The sequence below is a fragment of the Fringilla coelebs genome (assembly GCF_963513975.1).
Source record: "Fringilla coelebs genome assembly, chromosome: 3".
Taxonomy (NCBI): Eukaryota; Metazoa; Chordata; class Aves; order Passeriformes; family Fringillidae; genus Fringilla; species Fringilla coelebs.
In genome coordinates this window covers 40,142,593-40,163,626 of record NC_140030.1, presented here as the reverse complement: position 1 = coordinate 40,163,626, position 21,034 = coordinate 40,142,593, and the positions used below count along the sequence as shown (strand labels likewise).

At 37.8% G+C, this 21,034-nt stretch overlaps 1 protein-coding gene across 1 annotated transcript in view; it reads left to right on the top strand.

Annotated features, from left to right (window-relative positions):
• MMS22L (MMS22 like, DNA repair protein) overlaps positions 1-16,008 on the top strand; it is a gene marked incomplete at both ends in the record, with an annotated part of 87,215 nt that extends 71,207 nt beyond the window's left edge. The window contains 6 exons of the mRNA XM_084202840.1: positions 1,471-1,640; positions 8,189-8,400; positions 10,705-10,871; positions 12,290-12,386; positions 13,485-13,652; positions 15,924-16,008. Of these exons, the coding sequence (XP_084058966.1) occupies positions 1,471-1,640; positions 8,189-8,400; positions 10,705-10,871; positions 12,290-12,386; positions 13,485-13,652; positions 15,924-16,008 (899 nt within the window). The remainder of the gene's footprint in view (positions 1-1,470; positions 1,641-8,188; positions 8,401-10,704; positions 10,872-12,289; positions 12,387-13,484; positions 13,653-15,923) is intronic.
• Between the last annotated feature and the right edge of the window lie 5,026 nt (positions 16,009-21,034).

Below are 21,034 nucleotides of genomic sequence, written 5' to 3'. Positions count from 1 at the left end.
CTTTTTAGATTGGTATTGTCCTTTTTGTTCTTTGCAGTAGGAAATGATTAATCTTCAGTCATGCTGTTGTGTGCAAGAAAATGTCCTTTCTTTTTATTTAAGAAAACATAAGGTTTAAAAGAAGAAAAAAATCAAGTGTATTTCGATCACTGCTTCACATTCTGTGGGCTTGTTAAATTATAAGGACAAAGCACAAAACTTAACAAATCTAAACAGCTCCTGTCTGTAGTTAGATTGTGTCTTGTACTGTCCCATACATCACACAGTGATAATAGAAGGAGTACTTTGAGCTGGAATGACCATGTTTCTTTCAAAGCAGGAAGCTTAGACAACATTATTAGAAGTATTGTTGGGTGATCGTTCTCTTTCTCGATGATTGATCATTGTGTTTTCTTTCACTACACAAGATTAATGTTGTTTTGCGTTGTTTTTAGAGATGATAATGAATGACTTTTATAGATTAATAATATCTTGTAACAGCCTACTTTTGATTTTCCATTATTTTCAAAGTCTTAAACATGTTTCCTAGGGATATTCCTGTATTTTCAACCCAGAAAATTTCTTCCTGCCTCTAATGAAATGTAAAGTTGAAAATGTCTACATAAGAATCTGGTTTTATTTAATGTGTGTTTTGAGTATTAACACTTCTGAGTATGGAGATAGTTTTTCAAGAAAAATTACACCTTGCCTGCAATAAAGATGTTTTTCAAAGTTGGGGTATTTACACATCAACACCTTTTTACTTTTTTTTTTTCTGAAAGTCAAATGAACAATCTTAAAACTGGCTCAAAGCTGAGCAAGTGATACATTATTGTGCTGAAAACAAGAAAGATGTTCTCTGAGGCTCTCAGTTTGTGAACTGAGAGCCCACAAAGACCTGGAAAGACTTAATGGAGTTGGCTGCCCCTCATTCTTCTTAATCTGCTGAAATTCCATGCAATTTGAAGGATATTTAATGTTTTGCTAACATTAAATTGCTGTGTGAGTAGTTGCTGATGTGGTGTTGCCACAGTGGTGTTAGACAAATGTAAAGGGAAGGCAAAGGCAGCATTTCTCTGCAAAAGGGATGAATGCACACAGCAAGGTAAATGTTCAAGTGCCCGTGTGCTGATTGCAGTAGGGTTATGGATCAAGTTTAATTAAGTTTTCTGTCGGGATCTAAGAGACTCATCCTATCTTTAGCATTGCTGTTCTTTTCCTAAAGCATCTTCACTTGCCTAAAAAACTTCTAAATGCATTGTGTTGGATCAATATAGTATTTTATTTTGATGAAATGTAAATGGACTTTTGAGTTTTTGGACTGGGATTTTTTAACAGGATGCCATGGAATGAGTACATAGGAGTGAGACAAATCAGTTGCTTTTGCTACTCTCAGATTATATAATCTAACATAATTGCTTCTTAAGGCTTTCTTAATTTTTTTTTCCTAACTGTAAATTGGTTTGGAATTTTTTGAATTTTTTTCAACAGGATGTCTGGTAAAGTTCTGTGCACCAATACTGGCTACTTCCAAGGCACAGCAGCTCTTGTTTCGCATTGTGGATTGCTTACTGCTGCCACACTCTGTGCTCCAGCAGGACAAGGAGCTGCCTGTGGCTTTGCTGTCTGCCATTCAGGAAAGCCTTCCTCTTTATCTCCAGGTAAATATCTCAGCTCTATTACCAGCACACAAATGAATCTTCAGGGAAAGATTAATATTGCAGGGGATGTTTTCTTTTCTTTACTTTTCCCTAGTCAACAAGCATTGACTGAATTTACCAAAGCAGTAAGAGAAGTTTTTTTCTTCTTAGAGAAGTGAAAGGAAAATTGCCACCCATTTGGCTTTCCTCATTGCAGGCAGCTATGCTGTGGTACATTCTAGAGCTTCTGGTCTCTTCACTGCATATGGAAAACCTTTAGCCAGCCTGCTGGTTACACTGGTCTCCAATGTGACAGATCTCTCAAGCAGTGCATCAAGTAATTATAATATGGAGTGAGAAAATTGTTAAGATGACAGAACAAATATTTTAAATCATCCTTGACTTGGCTAACTGTAGATAGTTATAAATGAAATACCCCTTTTTTTGTTGCTCTTAGGAACAAAAGAAAATCCTTGGTGTATTATGCCACTGGTTTGTCTTAATACTGGAGGATGTTTTGCCAAATCAGGTTCCTGCTGCTTCTGATTGCATGACTAAAGCCTTCTTCCCTATTGTTCATCCTACTCTTTTCTCAGTTACCCTTTCACTCTTTAAACTCTGTAAGGCTTGTTGATGCTGTAGAAAGGGACTAATTTCTGCTGGTGAGAAAGAGAAAAGACTGTATTTTGAAAATAAATAAGTTGACACGTTTTCCTTGTAAATCTTTGCATCTTTTTTGCTTACCATTTTCCCTTCTCCCTTAGTCTTCATTTTGATTGCGGTCTTAACTCACTACTTCACATTGTGGAACAATGCAGTGGTGACATCACTTGAATTTATTAGTTCCAAAAGCAGTTCATTGTGATCGAAGGCATGTCATATGGAAGTGAATGTGGATATGCAATGCTCTGCACAGTATGTTTTGCTTTATTGCTCTGTAGGTATTTTCAGAAGCTGTGTACATGTAGGGCCATCTGGACAATGGTATTAGCATGGACTGTGAGTATCTATTTGCTAACTTGGTATTTCAGTTGTAGAGCCAGTTTCTCTGGAGCCTGCATAGACAGATGTAGTGTTCAGATGAAACCACTTGAGTTGGTTTTGAAGTCTTGAGTGTTGTGTACCCTTGTTTCCTGGTTTATTTGCCAGATTCTGACTTCCAGACCTCACTTTTGTACTCTTCAGCAGTCTGCTGCATTGTCCATGGGCTTTCCAGCTATGCTAGATGATCTTGTGTGACACAATATTTTAGACAAACACTGCTTCTTAGAAAACAAGTAATTCTTTAATTTGATAAACACTTCTGGGGAGAAAAGAGGAGAATTCTTGAGTTATTTTTCCTGTTTCAATATGACACTTTTGTACTTTATTAATTTTTGTTTGTATTTACAAGGTTCCAATATTTTTAAGTGTCTCAAAATGCTTAATTTATTCAAAAATACTTCTTTCTCTTTTGTGTGGAGAAGTGGGAAAATTCCAATTTAGAATCAGCTCAAAACAAAAATATTTCAAGATCAGTTTAAAAACAACAACAACAAAAAAAAAAAAACTCCTCTGAGATCATTTGAGATTGAATGGATTCTAGGCACTCTCTGACATCTCAAGTGATTGTTTCACAGTTGGCTTAAAGCTACATTAATTCCCTTTCACCACCATACACATTCTCATTTAATTTGCTTTAATGATTCTGTGAATAGCGATTTGTGACTTGAATCAAATAGTAACTAGCCTCACAAAACAAACAAAACCCAAAACCCCAAATGGGCTATCAGAAAAGTGATAAAACAGTATATGTGGAAGGGAAGATGGAGAAACAGAATTCTTTGGGAATAACCTCACCTTGACTAACCTAAACTTCAGGTGAAATGTGTGATGAGGCCACTCTTGGGGAGCTGCCCTGTGCCTGGTGCTCATTTGTGGAGCTAGAGCACTTGCTTTTTAGTGCAGGAGCCTTAATTGACCCTAATGTTAGACAAACATTGTTCTGTAGATCTGTCCCTGTTCATATTCCAGCTTACAACTTAATCCTTTCACAGTTACATGAAACTAGAAACAGGAGTTTGGAGACCATGCAAAGCATCTTCCGATACATGCAAGTTCTTTATTCATAGTCAAAGTATAAAAGCCCTTCAGTGGAATTTCTACTCAGCAGCCTTTTCTTTTTAATTTTTTTTTCTTTAATCTTCTGAAAAGTTCCAGGCTCTATCTTTTTTTCTTCTTTGGTTCTTACAGTATAGGCTTTTCCTACTTTGCTCAAAAAAACTGCTTCAGATCTCAGAAAACATTTTAATTTTGCTAGCAATGACCTGAAAAAAATTCCCTCTTTCCAGAGTTGTAGCAGCTAATCTTAATGTGGTTTACTTGATCCTTTGGTGGGTTTTAAAGTGGTTTGAAGTCAGTCCTAGTAGCAGTTTATTTTACATATCCACTGATGCAGCGATTTTATGAAATCCTATAGAATTCCTGAATATTTTCATCTTTTAGGACAACATACAAAGCTCCTTCTCACCACACAATGTAGTTTGTTACTACACAATTCATCAGAACAAATGGCTGCATTTCACCATCCTTCACCACCCCAAACCTCCAAATTTATTTGCTTCATTTTACACAAGCACACATAATTGTCAAAGGCACTAATTAAGACTGGATGTTGCATCTCTCTGTCATCAGTTCAGACTGACTGTGTTTACTTGTTGAGTTTGTGCTTATATAGAACTTTGGGCTATACCCCTGCCTTTTGACAGTTTTTGGGCAGCTGGTCTGGTCTCTACTGTACAGGGAGCTTATCAAGATTTTTTTTTCAAACTCAGTCACTGATACTGCCTTGCTAAAATAGCTTAGCTCTAGCAACTTTTAAAGTATTTTTTGGTTTTTTATCTTGCCTAAAGGGTTACTGTCTGGGTACTATTTCTTTCACTGCACATGTGTTTTGGTAATACTTGATGACCTAAGAAAGATTTTTATTGAGCCCTCAGATGTGTTTGAATTACTGACTTTGGAAAGTAAAGCACAAAGAATGTGAATGAACAGCCATTTTACAATTGTGTGTGACTGTTCCTAATTATGAGATAGCGAGGTATGTAAATTTTAACTGTAGGTATTTCACTCCTGCAAAAAGAAGTTGAGATGATTTGTGTAGTAGTGGATTGCTAAAATCTATCCTAAGAAGTTTCAGACTAATATTGCTCTTGATGGATTTCTTGGAGAATAATTTGGAAGAATTTTAGTACACATTTACTGATAATACTAATGGGAAAAGACTGAAGCAGTGTAAGAAGCTTGTTTTGGAGAAGAAATATTAGTTTAAATCTTGCAAGCTACAGTGTGGGTGCATGGAATAAGCACTGTATATATAATGACAGGGAAGGTAAGATACCCTGCTTGATTTATCAGTATTATTCCTGTCCAAATACAGAAGATTTGTTGATTTCTGTCTAAATACTGAGAACAGCAAAAGAGCTTCATTCTGAGTAGTGCTTGGCCCATACACTTCCCAGTGATTTTAATGGCTCTCTGCAGGCTCAGCATTTGTCAGAGATCAGACCTTGAAAGCCCTCCCATGAGCCACATCTGTGGTCCGATATTTGAGCAAGCTTATTAGTACATTTTGTGAATTATAATATGTATTTAATGGGAATTGTACAACATTAATTGGAGGACAGCAGATTTATTCCAACAGCAGGACTTACAGTGTAAGTCATCATTAGGTAGCTTGGCATTTCTGCAGTGAATAGTTCCAGTAATCCACACTAATCGGTTCTTTGCTCTCCACAGGTGATTTACAGATATACAGATAAATCAGAAGAGGCAGCTCTGGCCACAAAAGGTTCCTGCAGTGAACACACACAGGAATCTGTTGCCTTTCTGCTAAAATAAAGAGCAGATGATGTCATGCTTCTCTGCTCCCCTTAAAATGTCTTTTTTTTTTTTTAATCTTAACCTCAGAAGATGGCTGAAGAGCATAGTTAAAGAAAGAAACTCTATCAACCCTTTAAAGTCCATCTGCTTTGCAGGGATTGTCCTGAGGGTCTGATGTGATTGATTTCAAATCTCTGGTCCAGAATTGCAGTCCAGTTGTATGTGTGTTTCTTTTTTCTCTCATTTGAACAGTAGCTTCCTTTATCTTGCTTAATTACTGGTGGGATTTAAAAGAAGAAATTTCTGTGTGATTATCTTGCAATCACATCCTTGGCCAGCACTACCTAGGATGTTTTCCCATTGCAGCTGGAGATTTGCACCTACTGTGCAGTGTTAGTAATTCATGCCTTGTGCCACTTGGGATATGGTGTTGTCAGACCTTGTGCAGGTCTGTTGCTCTCTGCACTTGTAAGGAAAAGAAAGAGTTCAAAAACAAAGAACACAGTGTTGACCTGAAGTCAGTAGGCCTTTTTGTCCAAGAGAGAAATCCAAGTTCTTTTCTAATTTTTTGGGATGCAGTTTCCAAACCAGTTTATTTCAACCCAAAAAATGAAAATGCTTTTATGAAGGATCAGGCTAGGTTTGTTGGTTCGCTTTGAAATGAAATTATTAGACCTGCAAAAATTAGTCAGCATTCCCTCAGATATCTAAATTCTAATATTCTTTTCTTTTTATTGCAACCATTTAATAAGTCTAGCATCATTCTTAAAAACAGTAACTCCTACTAGTTAATAACTGATGTCTTCTTGATGCTGTGTATCATTTGTTGATCCTCAGTTTGAAGAACTGTCTTATTTTAGCAACTGTCAGTGTTAGTTCTGCAGAGGTGCTGCTTGCTTCATGTATTCCTGCAGGTATCCTCTGCAAGGTTGTGATGTTCTTTGTGTTCCTTTTATCCAATAATGTAATACACTATGTCATAGATGTCTGGGTTCTTTTAATGTTAAAACACTAAGAGTCTAGAGTCTTAAGAGTGCCCGTTCCGATACTGGGATTATGGAATGCATTCTGTCTTTCTGTATGAGCTTTACTACAGAAAGCACAGGCAACTCTTCTTTATGCCTGCTGCAATATCTTACTGAAAACATCAAACACTTAAGTTTACACACTAAATAGTCTGTCATCTCTAACAGTCTCTAAGCCTGCTACTTGCCAAGAAGTATCAGACTTCTTTTTTTAAGAATTCTGATAACTCAGCAGCAGCTTTTTCCTACAATAATTTAAATCTGCATTCAGGAGAGCCACCAAATCTTCAGGCACCTCATTTCTTGAAATCTCATGTTTCCTGTATTTGTTTACTGTGGAACCAAAAGTGGGAACTCAGCATTTCAAGACCCTCAGTGATGCCTCAGCCTGCTTTTTTTTTTTTTTTTTTTTCCCCCCTGAATGTTCTGTCATGTTCACACAGACAGGTATAGATGAAAATGTTTTTGGGGAGTCAAAAAATGGGGTTTTTTTGACTTCTATACAAAAAGCAACAGAAATACACTTTTTCCATAGCTAGGGAACAAAAGCAGCTTGACTTGATCTGTTCATTCCTATATGAGGAGCATTAGTTTACCTCAGCAACCATAAATATTCAGACAGATATTCCTGCTACCAAAACTGGAGTCTGGATTGCAATGCTAATGGAAATTTGAAGTACTGTTGAAATTGCTGTCTAGGGAGCTCTGTGCTTGACCTTGTTTTACACCATTATTCTTGTTGGACAAAACTATTGTGAAAACTGAGTTCTCAAGAGGCTTCTGTTTGTGCTGCTGACTGTGACCCTTGAGATGGGAGATCACAGGACCTTTTTATTTTTTTCTTAGTGATTTTGTTCTTCTTGCTCTCAGTAATCAGAGGAGGGGGAAGGAAACAAGATCTTAACTTTCTCTTATGGGAATCCATTCCAGTAAGAATACTACTCTTTTTTTTTCAGGGATGGACCATATATATGTTCTATAACTACAGGTAGAGTTCAGATAAGCACTTTCTGGGCAAGTACTTTCATTATAGATTTTTCTCTGGATCAATGTAGCTTATATTGGATAAATCACAGCAGTTTTAGCCTTATCTTAAACAGACTTTAAAACCTCTTTTAAATCCCTTATAAATGGTGCCTAATTTACCCTAATTTGTTCATACTATGAGCAAATCTTTTCTTGTTGGAGCTCAATTCTAAGTGCTCATTTTTCTGCTGTATCATTTATACAAAAATTTCACACAGTCCTTTACAAGCAAATGAGGTATTTATTCTTTCTGTCCTATCTTGAATCTTACTTGATTAACATACTTTCTTAGACCACATGCAGGATTGAAAACAGAAATTAGAAGCTTTTGGGCACAGAAGCTCTCTCAGGTCTGAAATGCCAGAGTTTTATTTTGATTTTGAAGGGGAGCTTGCATGTCCCAAAGCTTATCTTCCAATATATTAGTCTAGTGAAAGATTTTTTTCTGCTTTGCAAGCCTTGCCTGCCTCTGTCTTCATTTGCGGATCATCATGTCTGCAGCAAATCAGCGATGCTTATTTGTCAGGCATAGTTACTCTGCGTGCAGCAGTTTACACAGCATGCAGTGAGTGTTCAGCATACAGTTGTTAAAGATTTATTCAACTGTATTGCTAAAAATTTATTTAATTCCTCACTTTCTAAAATTTTCTTCCACAGGGCCTGTCCTTCATATGTTGTCAGTCCCAAACACAGGGTGCCTATTTAAATCAACTCCTTGGGAGCATTATTCGCCATTATTTTGGACGGTTCCTGCCTTCCTCCCCGACCGCGGCCGGTGCCGGGCAGCATCCTCTGCTCACTGCTTTAGGCAGCTCCATCACCGCCCCCCAGCTGCTCCGTCTCCGCAAGACCACCTTGCATGTCATAAGGTAAGGACCAGTGGCATATAAAACATCACTTACTCAGGTTTCAGATTAGGATTTCACAAACAGCTCATGAGCTCGGGCCATGGCTTTCCTCTCAGCTGATGGTGCGGCTCTTGGAAGAGCCTGGGAGTTTCCAGGCAGGGAGCAAAGGAAGGAGAGTGTTTATATATCAGAGGAGTAAAATTGGAAAGATTTGTGAGAGATTAATTAAGGATAAAAGTCCTAGGCCACAACAAAAAATATTGCAGGAGGTCACGTGAAATGCAAGTCCTTTTCTAGAAAAATTATGCTCCAAGAGACATCATCACGTGTGTGTCTCAGGCTGCATTTAGGGATACAGAGTTGTAGTGCCACAGGTGCACAGGTGCACTGGGGGCCTTGTTGCTCTCTAAGTGTCAGGGCATACACAAGTGTGCCAGCTGCCCAGGGGACATGGAAAACTGGGAAAAGGAAAACAGAGAGGCAGGGAGATAGTATTTGTTCACTGTGCTGTCACCACTCCCATGGTGTCAACAGCAGCTACAAATCTCTGTTCCTGCTGCTGAGAGGCTGACACTTGGTTTTATGTACTGCAGAGTAGTGAACAATCTGTACTTTTTTTCCATGTTGGGAAAGGATTTAAACCCCCTCAAATACAGGCCTATATCCACAGTAATTGGATCTTTATTTGTTAAAGAGTGGGTGTACATGTTGATCAGAAAAAAAATGACAGTGCTGATCTTGGGTAAATACGATAGGCAATCCTGGAAGTAAAGCCTTGTATTATCACTTATTAAGGAGTCAATTAAGATTTCACAATCTTAGTTCTGACATGTTTTTGGATACTCAAACTTTGTCATCTTATTAAAGTTATTTTTGAATGTGTGCATGCATGTGTGAACACGGGGATTGAGAGTGGAAAGTTTTGAAGGTGTAATGGCACTTGGTGATTTTTAAGATGTGAAACATTCCTTAGTGATCTGGGAAGAATGTGTTAGAACTGAGCAGCACGCTGGTTTACAAAGTGCTGGGTGGTCAGGAGGCAGTCATGGGGTCTGTACACAAATAGGTGCAGTTTGTTCACCACTTTGCCATATGAAAGCAGTGAATGTATTGCTGCTGCAGAGGGGAAAGGGAACCACATCATCAGGATTGTATTACCCAGCTCACAGAGCTGTTGTAGTGGAAGAACACACACCAAGAAAAAAAATAGTGGGAAATTTTCAGAGTAATTAATGAGACAGAAGATTTCAGAGTTGCTAATATTAAAGTAAGACGGATCCCATGATACAGGAACTGTGGGTGTCACAGCTTTCATTGGCCAAGTCGCACCAGTGCCCTGAAGCGGTGCAATGGAGTACACAGAGCTCTGAAAGTCACATTGCATTTGAACGTAGTAGAAGCACTCTTTACTGAGTATTTAATAAGGATGCTGGTTTTTAACTGGTGCATTGCTCAGCCAACATATGTGCATTGTTTGAGTAGGTACCAGTACCTAATACTAAATATCATAAAATGTTTTCTTGAAGGTGCTGAGAGTGCTCTTGCTGACTGATGAATAAATGCTGTGTTCTCTTTCACCTGCAAAACGTATTGTCTTCAGATTCCATTAATTTGTGGTGCCAAGTCAACACTAATTCATATTCTTGTATTCTTTTGTGGAAAATGAACAAATCAATGTGTTAAAATTGGAACACTCCATGTGTGTGATGTTAAAATTTGCTCTTGTTGCAGATTGACAGGTCACGTTTTATCCTTGTGCCAGATTTCATATTGGAGATGTTTGTGTTAATTCTGACAGAACAAAATCAGTCATTGGCTGTCCTGTTACAACATACTGTTTACAAAACTCAAATAACACCACCAGTGTAACAGCAGAGCTGTTACCACAAGTATGATTGTGAGTTTGCAAAAGCACATAAAGCTAAATAATGGAATTAAATAACAGCTGCATTATGCATGTTGGTTTAGGATTTTAGAATCTTTATTCCTTCAATTATATTATGCTACCTTTATTTACCTTTTAGCTACCTTTATTTACCTTTTAATAGTCACACTTGGGTTTTTAACTGTAATTATGATGGCTCTTATTTCTCACTCCTCTCTGAACAGAACAGTCAGAAGATATCACTGTCCTTTGACAAACTGGGAGTCATTGCTATGACTAAGATAAATAGAAGCCATTATTTAAGCCTAGATAAAGATAGAAATCTATGTAATAGGCCTCCTGCTGAAATATCACAGTTATTTTAAGGTATATGGGGCTTGCATTACATGGGAAAAAAACCCAAATCATAGACTTTGTTCTGGCTTGCTTTGTCTTCCCAGGGAAAACTACCTGCAGTTCAAAGGGCATGCTCCACCTCCTCGCTTGGCCTCTGTTCTTGCTTTCATTCTTGAAGTACTTCAAAGAACCCAGAGCACTGAACTGTGTGACATAGACTCGGTTCTCCCAGCTGTGTTGAAGTGCTTGGTGCTGGTTAACGAGCTGCAAGGTGAGCTGTTTGTTTGCTTTAAGTACATCTCTCCACGCCTGCAAGATTTCTGCACTGCTGAGCATCTTTCATCGCAGTGTTTAAGACTCTCAGATGAGGTGAATAAAACAATCTGGCCAGATAAAGTAGATGAGGCTTTTTTTTCATTAACTGGTCTGGGACTTCTGCCTCTCAGGCAGAGGTGTCCTGCCTCATTTAACTCTCTAATGAACTAATCAGCTTCTCAGGAATCTGAAGGCATTTCCCTTTTCCCCTATCCTTCCCATATAATCTCCTCCATTAGCAGTCGTGGAACTTTTCTTCCACCTAAAGTTTTGAGGCCAATTAAGACTAGTGTATGTTCTCCCCATAAAGGCATTATAAATGGATTAAAAGTAGCATGTTGCTCTCTGAAGGTATCTTTGAGCCTTCTTTCTTCTTTTAGCATGCTTTGTTTTGTAGCAAGAACATCTTTATTTTTAGGTACTTAAAGAATGAAGCACTCTTTTCACCCCACCATTGTATAACGAATGTACCTGAGCTCAAAATTTCCATTTCTTGTTGCTAGAGAGGCATTAAGCAAAAATTGGATTCACCTCTGAGCTCTCCTGGGAATTTTCTCTGTTAAAGTATTGTTTGATTCTGGTCTATAATAGTTTCAGGGACAAGATGTGTTTAGGAAATTGGCTCAGTCATCACCAATTTTCTCCCCACTTCTGCCATCACAGCCAGATCTGCTGAAAGCTGAGTAACCACCTTGCAATGTGCTGGGCAGTGAGCTGGAAGTCCTGGGCTGCTGTAGCCACCAGCTCCGTGCCTGCTTGGACAGAGCTCTGCCACACCCTTCTAGAAAAGTCCTTGCAGCCCAGTTCCGCATTTATAAAGGAAGAACTGTATCTTGCAACTTGGGTATTTATTTGGAAACAATTATTGAGAAAATAGTGGAGATGTTGTTGGGTTTTTTAGTTTTTTTTTTTTCCTTAAAAAAAGAATTAGGGTTCATTTCAGAACAATCTCCACCACAGAAATTATGGAGTAGATCCACACAGCTTTGAGCAGAATATAATGTTGTGACTACCTTTCTTTTGAATCAAGTAGGGATGCTTAAAGAATCTAAACAGAACTTAGATTTAAGTAAAACCTCTATTTCGTCTAAATGTATATCTCATGGCTTTAAATTAAAAAAAACATAGTGTATTTTAAAATCTGTTTAAAGGATAATGGTGGTGAAAATAAGACTTTTGCATAAACCTGTGACTCATTCTGTTCTTTATAGCCAATCTAAGTGCTCTCACAATAATTTCACTTGCACCAAAGTAATATTTGGTGCAAGTGCAACCTTTTTTTTTCTCATTTAAAAAATTTTGTCTTCATAAAAGACATTCTCCAGATGGTCAGTTCAAGAGCTCTGTGTGAATCTTGTGATTTTTCTTTTGCAGTTAAAAAAATATCTACAGACATTGTACAGTACATGGTAGAAGGCTGCCAAGCAGGGTCAGGAGGAGAACATGCCACCCAGCTGACTTCTGTATTTAGGTAACCAGAAAATATGCCAACTGGCAGCAAAGCTGCTGCAAGCCAATTGACAGTAAACATGTTTTCTTAAAATAACTAATGTTGCTTGTTTATGGTATTTCAGTAATGGTACTTTTGGCACGGGATTTGAACACAGCTTTGCCAAAAAGCCAGAGCAGAGGAATAGAAATGAGAGGCATACCTGCTTCCTCATGGATGAGGTACTATTTTGATAGGCATATAGTTTTTCCTGTGATGGGAAAAACTCCTCAGGAATGCTGATGGTGCTGTGAAAGATGTGTGTGCCTAATTTGAAGTGCAGCTAATATTCATCAAACAAGCTTAGGGTTTTTTATTAGATTTTGTGAAAATAATAGATTATTATAATGTAAGTTATCCTTATTTCATAGCTCTGCAAAATGAATCCTGTGTCTTGCATGGATACAGTAGAAGAGTTGGATGATCTGGCACTCAAAGACATTCTGCAAACCTTCAGCACTGCTGCTGTATTGGGCTAGGTCTAGGTGAAAGCCTTGAGAGATACTCACTGAAAAAAGAATGGGTATTTGTGAGAATGCCAGTCTATATGTGATTCATCAGTTTCGTGGGATGTGTCATCCCTAGGGTGCTAATTTTGATGTGAATGTAATCTGTGAGCCCTAAAGTCCTCAGGTCCTCAGGATGGCAAATGGATGTGCTTCCATCTAATGATCTGCCCTATTTAAGATCTAGGGGAGCTTTATAAGAAATGCCAACATTTTTTCTGCAAATTTAATCTAAAACTCTTGTTTTGTTAGTCTTTTTATTACAATTATTATTTATTAAATAATAAATACATTGTTTAGTTTTGCATTCACACACTTTACAAACAAGGCAGTCCTGGTGAAACAGCAGCAGAATCTGCCAAATTACTTGAAAATAATGTGTGGAATTTTTAGCATTAGGCTTCAAAACCATCCTTTGTTTAGAGAAAGTATTCCAGGTAGAGTATTCCAGTGTAACAACATGAAAATTGCTATGCAGCCAGATTGTTTGTTCTGATTAGACTCTACAGTTGTTGTTGGCATGTTGTCTACATCTCGTTTTGACCCTGCATTAAATGCCCCGTGTCCCCCTCAGGCAGTTTATCCAGGACTACACTGCTGTCTATGATCACCGGGTTTTCAGCATACTGGAAACAGTGGCAGTCTTGGATCAGACTTTAGTTACCAGCCTGATTCCCACAATCACACAGTCTCTGAAGGATTCTGAGCACAAACAAGGCCTTGGAAGAAATGCTGCACAGAGGTTTGATTTTCATTTAATATTATCTTTGATAATGAATAGTAGAGCTTTATTCTGTTGAAAGAAAGCAGTGTTAAGACAGCAGCACGGACACTCAAAAAGGAGTGATTTTTAAGTGTTTTCAGCCAGAAATCTCCCTTATCTCAAGCCTTTCATGGTGTTAAGCCGTCTATATTTGCTAAATATTTCCAAGGATGTTTTGATACTAGGATCCACAGACCAGAATAGAATTTTTGTGAAGCCACGTTGTCTCTACAATGTATGTTGCAAAACAGAATTAAGAATTCCTTACCCAAAGAATTTTCCTGTTAGTCCCTGTTTTAGAGGACTTTATAGGTCATATGTGAAATGACCTCAGGTATGGTCTGAGATGCTTGGAAAATAAATACCCCAAACTTAATATCAAGAGCTCTCTCATAATCTAAACTTAGAAGAGTTGTGGGTGTCCAGGAAAGACTGACTCTGATAGGCACAGCAGGCTCACACTTCCTCTGTCTGCCCCCCAAGAACTCAGGACAGAAATATTTGACACGTGAATCCAGCTGGCATTAGGAGAAAATGGCACTGGAGGGCAGCAGCTCTGCAGGGATGGTGGTGTCTGGGTGCAGATGCATCACTGACCTTCCAGCATCTTTGCAAGTACTGCTACAAAACTCCAGGAAGCTCTGCCTTGTGTGCAGCTTGTCCTGTTAGTGCTGTTCACTGGAAGGCTGCCCATGACTCTCTCGTGGTCTGGGCAAGGAACTGGCCCTTGTGTTTGCATTGCTACACATCCTGGGACTACTCAAAGGAGAAGATCCACTCATGCCTCACACTGGGGAAGTTTTGAGGTGTGTGTTGGCAGGGCCTGGGCTATAAGTCCAAAAGACAGAGTTTTGCAAGAATAACTCGTGAGACACTGAAGGGTACTCACAGGGTATTCATCTTCTATTTAATGAAAAATGTATTTAATTAATTTATAATTATATTACTCACTTTTTACTATCCACTGCCAACAACTGCATTTGCTTTTATTTAAGAGAATTTGCCCAGGATCAGCCTGATGTACCGTTATATGTAGGATTTCCACACGACCTGCTTTTCATCCTTTGATAATGTGTTTCATAGCTAAAATTTTTGCTTGTTTTTCTTTTGTTAAATACTGTTAATATGGTAACAGTCATCCCATTATCTACAAAATGCTGAAAGCATGCAGGGTGTTTGAGCTTCCTGAAATGCATGCTTGGAAATTACTGAAGAGCTCCATTTCCTTTATCCTCATCACTTAAACCATATATATTAGCTAATCTGTTGTCGATGTTTTCTATTAGTAATGTGTATTTAGAATGTGCTCTATTATCCAGCAGCCTGAGGTGATCCATGAGCATTTTATTGTAAGAACACTAATTTTCTCTCTTCAAGAACACCTGATTTTCTCTCTTCAGTCCTAGACTCTAAATAACATGATATTAACATATTCGGTGCAATTACTGTAGACATTATAGTGCAAATCCATTTCTATAAAAGAACTAAGGCTCAGAAGTTGCATTAGATGCTTATAGTGGTGATGTCCAGTGTTGTAATTGCAAAAAACTAGTATGAAAACTGCAGTTTTGTTTGCTCAAGTTAATATTTAATGACAAAAATAGATAATTAGAAAAGACCTAAATGTCAGAGGCAGTACTTAAACAATAATTACATTGTTTGAGTTGGAGAGTATTAGAATGAACTTAAGGTGAAAAGTCTCATCAAAACATATGCACTCTTCTGGAAAATCCACTTGAGTGACAGCTCCCTTCTGAATTCCAGGTTTATTTTAATGCAGTCATTGTCCTTGGTTGAGGATGGTGGTCTGAATTTGGTTCAGTGCTTGGGCTGCACCCAAGTGTGAGGGGCTCACAGCACTGTGCTGTGGTGAGAGTCACAGGGATTGTTTAGGCAGAAATGAGAGAGCAAACGTCATCAAGGCTGAATGCTAATGTCATCTAGGCCTTGGAAACTCCACATTTTTAAATAAGGAACTCATATTTCACAGCAGTTTACTAAAGAAGTAGGCTTCTAAGCAGCTCAACTACGCTTCTGGCTGTAAACAGTGCAGTCCCTATTCTTCCTCTGATCTGGCCATGCTAAAGAGTCACAGCAAAAAAGCAGTAGAATGGGGGGTGGGGGGGAAGTTAAAATGTTTTAATATCTCAATATCTAAACAATGTGTTTGGGAATTGCACACTTTTACTCCTAGGATGTGTGAGATTATTAAAGTAACATGTTATATGTTTTGGTTTGTTTCCCCAACAGAGAAGCCTATAAGAGACTCTTATCTCACCTTGCAGAGGCTGGACAAAGTGAGATACAAAAACTGGAAAATGAGACAGATCAGTAATGTGCTGGTGATTAATCCTTTCCTCTTGGACATTATGACATTGTTGGTACATAAAACTACAGATTACGACGCACTAGACAAGTTCTTTATCTTTACAATGGAAATACATGTATCAATTTTTGTGGTTGTTCCACAATTTTTCCCCCCAATTTATGTATTAATTGAAAAAAAAAAAAAAACTATGGTATTTTATTACTGTCATGCATTTGGAGATTGACTCAATATAATAGAAATATTGAAAGCTAATTTATTACAGATTCCAATATCTGTATGAACAGAGCCTATACTGCAACATACAAGACAGGATTTCAAAGAATTTCACAACTTAGTTCACATTGAATGAGACCTGTCCCTCTTAATGGTGTATTTTTGAAAATCTTATTCAGTCTGTTCTTAAGAAAATAATAATTTTGTAATTTCTAATTTATTATTTTAATAGAATGGGAAAAACGTGCTCTCTAGTACTCAACTTCCTGAATGCAGTGCATTCACCAGGGGTTGTGCCAGTGTGATAAAGTTTGTGTTGAGAGAGTATTTTTTTTTAGTATGTTTATGTTGCACAGAATGTATATAGCTGTCTTAAACTTTCACCTGTATTAAAACATTTCAGTATTTCATATTCCATTGTAAAATCTGTTTTCTTTGTGGGTAATATAAGAAAAGGCAGGTTTAGATTTCCTGTTCCCTTCCTTTTCAATGCCATGTTCTTAAAATTGACCTGTATTTTCCAGGGGTCCCAATGGTCTTTTAATTAGTCATGACATTGTTAGTTATCCACTTATACTAGGTGTGAAAGATGGGAGGGAAAAAGAAGTGAGGACAGACTTCTAATTAAAATACTTATCATTTGATGATAGGCTAGTAATTATTCCTGTTTGCTGGGAAAGTTGGCTCTTTCAAATATTTTGCTGTGTTATGGGTCTTTCCAGGGTGGATTTAGCTCTGTAACTTTTTCTACATTTTTTTTCCTCAAGTGCTCAGGAAACTTTCAGTAATGGCTATGGTCTCTATACTCTTCACTTCCCTCAATAATCTGAAGCTTTCTGAAAATTTCTGAAACAACTTACTGGACTTTGGAGTGGGTTTGCCATTAATGGCAACACCGGTGAGCACACTCTTATTTTGTAAGTTACTCACATTTTAATTTTACAATGTTAACAGGAAGGAAAAAATTATTTTGATGTCTAATAGCTCCACAAAAATCCCTAAAATCTTGTTCAGAGCAGCTTCCCTTTCGTTACAGTAATCTTATCAAGTCGAACTAGATAATCTTCTTGCCTAAATCGGCTATCAGTGCTTCAGATAATGCAGTAACTAAAAGCCTCTTTAGGCTACTTAATAGTGCAGAACATGGAGGTTCTTTTCATTATGAAAGTAACTTATTGAACTTGCATTGTAGCTTCTTGTAAGCTTATGTACCTGGGAGTTTTATTCATCCCAGAAGGATTCTGCTTCTAAAAAGCTTTTTGAAAAAAATTAAAAACACCCCTCTCCAAGAGAAATTAAAATGCTTTTGAAATTTGAGTCCTACCACACAGTAGATCCCAGAACAGATGTCTGACTGTAGTATTACTTCCTGAAAGTAGAAACTGTGATTTTAAAGGAAAGAACAGATATTACAATGAAGCACTTAAAGATGTGTTTAGTAGGTTATTAAAGACATATTTAATACTATCTGTAATGGCTGGAGGTTTCTGAAAAAGCAACAGGACTTTATGTAAATGCATAGCAGCTCCTCGCACATAAGAAACTAATTTAAACAGTTTGGAAAATATCATTCTTATTTGTCACAAAGTTAATGCAAGCAGAAACAAGGCATTTTGCATCATAGTCATCAACCAGTGCCAAATGGGGGATCTGATGGGTGGTATGGACATTTGCAGATGTGACTGATAGTTCCTATAATATTAATGAGAGGAAGACTTGCAGAGTGCTAGTTCATGCTGACCTACCAAGCATACACCGAACAGCAGTCCAAAACCAATCAGGAGGAACGAAGAAAATGCTGGTTTTAACTAAAATAGAAAAACCTAAAAGCTAAAGAAAATATATATCTTATTAGATGCTGTCTGTATAGAGGCTGCTTAAGGCAATAAACATCATTTAAGTTAAACCTTTCTATAGTATTTTACACTGAATAGTTTGGTTTAAAAAAGGGTAGATTCAGACTAGATATATGAAAGAATTTTTTTTATTATGAGGATGGTGAAACACTAGGATAGGCTTCTCAGAGAGTTGGTAGACACTCCATCCCTGGAAACATTGAAATTCAGGTACGATAAGGCTCTAAGCAACCTCACTCATTTGAAGATTGCTACTCATTGCAGGGGTGTTTTACTTATAGGATGGCAAGGATGTCTTCCAGTATGTTGTTTTAAAATACCACTGCTGCATGGATGAACATATTCTGCAGCTGTAAATTCTGCAATGGATGGTGAAAAGATCCTGAAAATAAAATTGGAGCTAGGGTACCTAATTCAGAAAAATTTCATTATTCAAACCCATCTGTATAATGAAAAGTTGGTGGTATTAAGTGGTTTTGAATGTTGTGATGGCTTAACCCCAGCCAGCAGCCAAGCCCCACACAGCTGCTCCCCCACCAGTGGGACTGGGGAGAGAATTGAAAGGGTAAAAGGTAGGAAACTGCTTGGTTGAGACAAAGACAGTTTAATGGGGAAGGCAAAAGCCATAAATAGGAATAGCATGCAAATAAAGCAAAGCAAGGAATAAGTTCACTGCTTCCCCAGGGCAGGCAGGTGTTCAGCCATCTCCAGGACAGCAGGGCCCAATCACATGTAACAGTGTAGCATGTAACATGGAAAGATGAACACCATCACTCTAAATGTATCTTCCTTCTTCCCCCCACTTTATGTACTGAGCATGATGTCACATGGTCTGGAATGTCCCTTTGGTCAGTTTGGATCACCTGTCCCAGCTGTGTCTCCTCCCAGCCTCCCAAGCACCCCCAGCCCCCTCCCCAGCATGGCAGTGCAAGAAGCAGAAAAGGCCTTGGCTCTATGTAAGTCCTGCTCAGCAATAACAGAAACATCTCTATGAAGATAGAGTGAAGAAAATTAACTCCACCCCAGCCAAAACTAGCAGACATCTTAATTAATTACTCATAACTATAGACTCACTGTTTGTCAGTGGAGTTTTAACAAAATGTTTAATTTCAGTATGCTTTTTCTTGCCCTCAGTCTGTGAACAGTGTCCTTTCATTTGGAAATGCTAATACTGGTGATGGGAGACCTGTCTGAAACCTAGCCATCATGAGCCTTGCCGGAATCTTCCACAATGATCTTCTTGGCCAGAGGATGGTTCCCAGGATATAAGAGCATGTGTTGTGATGATTTAACCTAAGCACCCTTTTTCTTCTGCAGTGTATAGCACTGAGATCTAAATAGACAGTATTTAATCTTTATATTCCCCCTATTGCAGAATTCAGGATACCAATCACCTCTGACCCATTATCACCCTTGTGATATAAAACACATGTCCAGCACATGATGAACAAGGCAGGGAGAGGGAAGACTGGCTTATCTTCCCTTTAGTAACCTTAACAAAATAACATGAAAAAAATTACCTTCTGTTCAGAATTCACACGTGACTTCCATTAGTCCCACAAAGCTGTCCCTCTGTTTCATAAGAATTTTACATTTGTTATTCTTATTGAAGAGCAGAAACATCCTAATTTAAATTACTCTTTGCTTTTATTTTCCATGGAGAAAAAAAAAAAGGGGAGGGTACATGTTTTGATAAAAAAGAGGTTCTGAAATAGAAAAATTCACATCTTCTATGCTGGAATAGAGCAGCAGACCCGTGGAAAGAATAAGGTCCTGGCCTATCTGTTATAATTGAACAGAAGAGGAGCTGCCAATAGCATAAACTGCTTGGTCATCTAAGGAACTTCATAACTCTGCACTTAAATGCAATACAGTTCCCTCAGGAAACAAAAAGAGATTTTACTGCACTCTGGTTTTCCTTCTTTCAGAAGCTTTTTGAAAATTAGGTATGCAATGGGTATTTCCAGTTTAATCATATTTTAGAATTTTTAACTATTACTTAAAACTCAAATTCAGTGTAATCAGCCCATCTGTTAGCAATGGTTATAAAATTATGGTGAAGATTAAAAATCTGATGCAGTGTCAATATGTCCTAGCATAATTAAGCTGGTTTTATGATGAATGACTAGGATATGGCTTTTGTCTACTTGAGCAGCTTTAAAGTGATAAACCTTTTGCAAGCTTGATGTACAAAGATATGTACAGAACAAAAACAGAAAAAAAAAAGGCCAAAGCTCAGATCCTCTATTTGTAGATGTACTATCTTTACAGGCCTTTGGAAATGCTAGCAGAGTAATTCCACATTACAACCAAATTCACTGCATTTTTCAGTCCATCAAACACTATCTTGGCTCTACCCTTCTCCTTACAGAATGACACCAAAACAGGCATTAAAAATGAAAATTTGCTAAATTCATTATTTGTTTTAGAAAGGCCCAGCATGACCTGCAGAGGCACGGGTGGAAAAATTAGCACAGCATTTACTTACATGAATTGAGGGTATTGCTAAAAATACTTTGTTCTTCAGTACTTGAAGCATTGCAACATTAACATTTTAAGCATTTTAATTCTGGCATTACTGTGAAACTGCTATATATAATCATCTCTATTGGAAAACCATTCTTTATGTGGACACTTTATCCCTTTATAAAATGTCCTTGGAGGGGGAAAAAACTCCTCATTTTGCAAAAATAGAACTGCATAAGTCCTTTATACACAGTGTATGTGCTAAATTTCCTGCAGTCTTCTTCCCCTACAAACTCTGTCTGCAGATGAAGTGTTTTAACCTTGCCCTCTTAATTTATTCTACATTTTAATTTTCAATAAACAGATGCCGCCTCTTTTCGCGCCTGTTTCCACATTGTTCCACATTCTGCCTGGGTTGTTTCTGCATGTGTGAATATTCAATTATCTGTTTCTCCACCATTCTGCGACTGATGTACTAAATGTCTGTACAGGTTTGG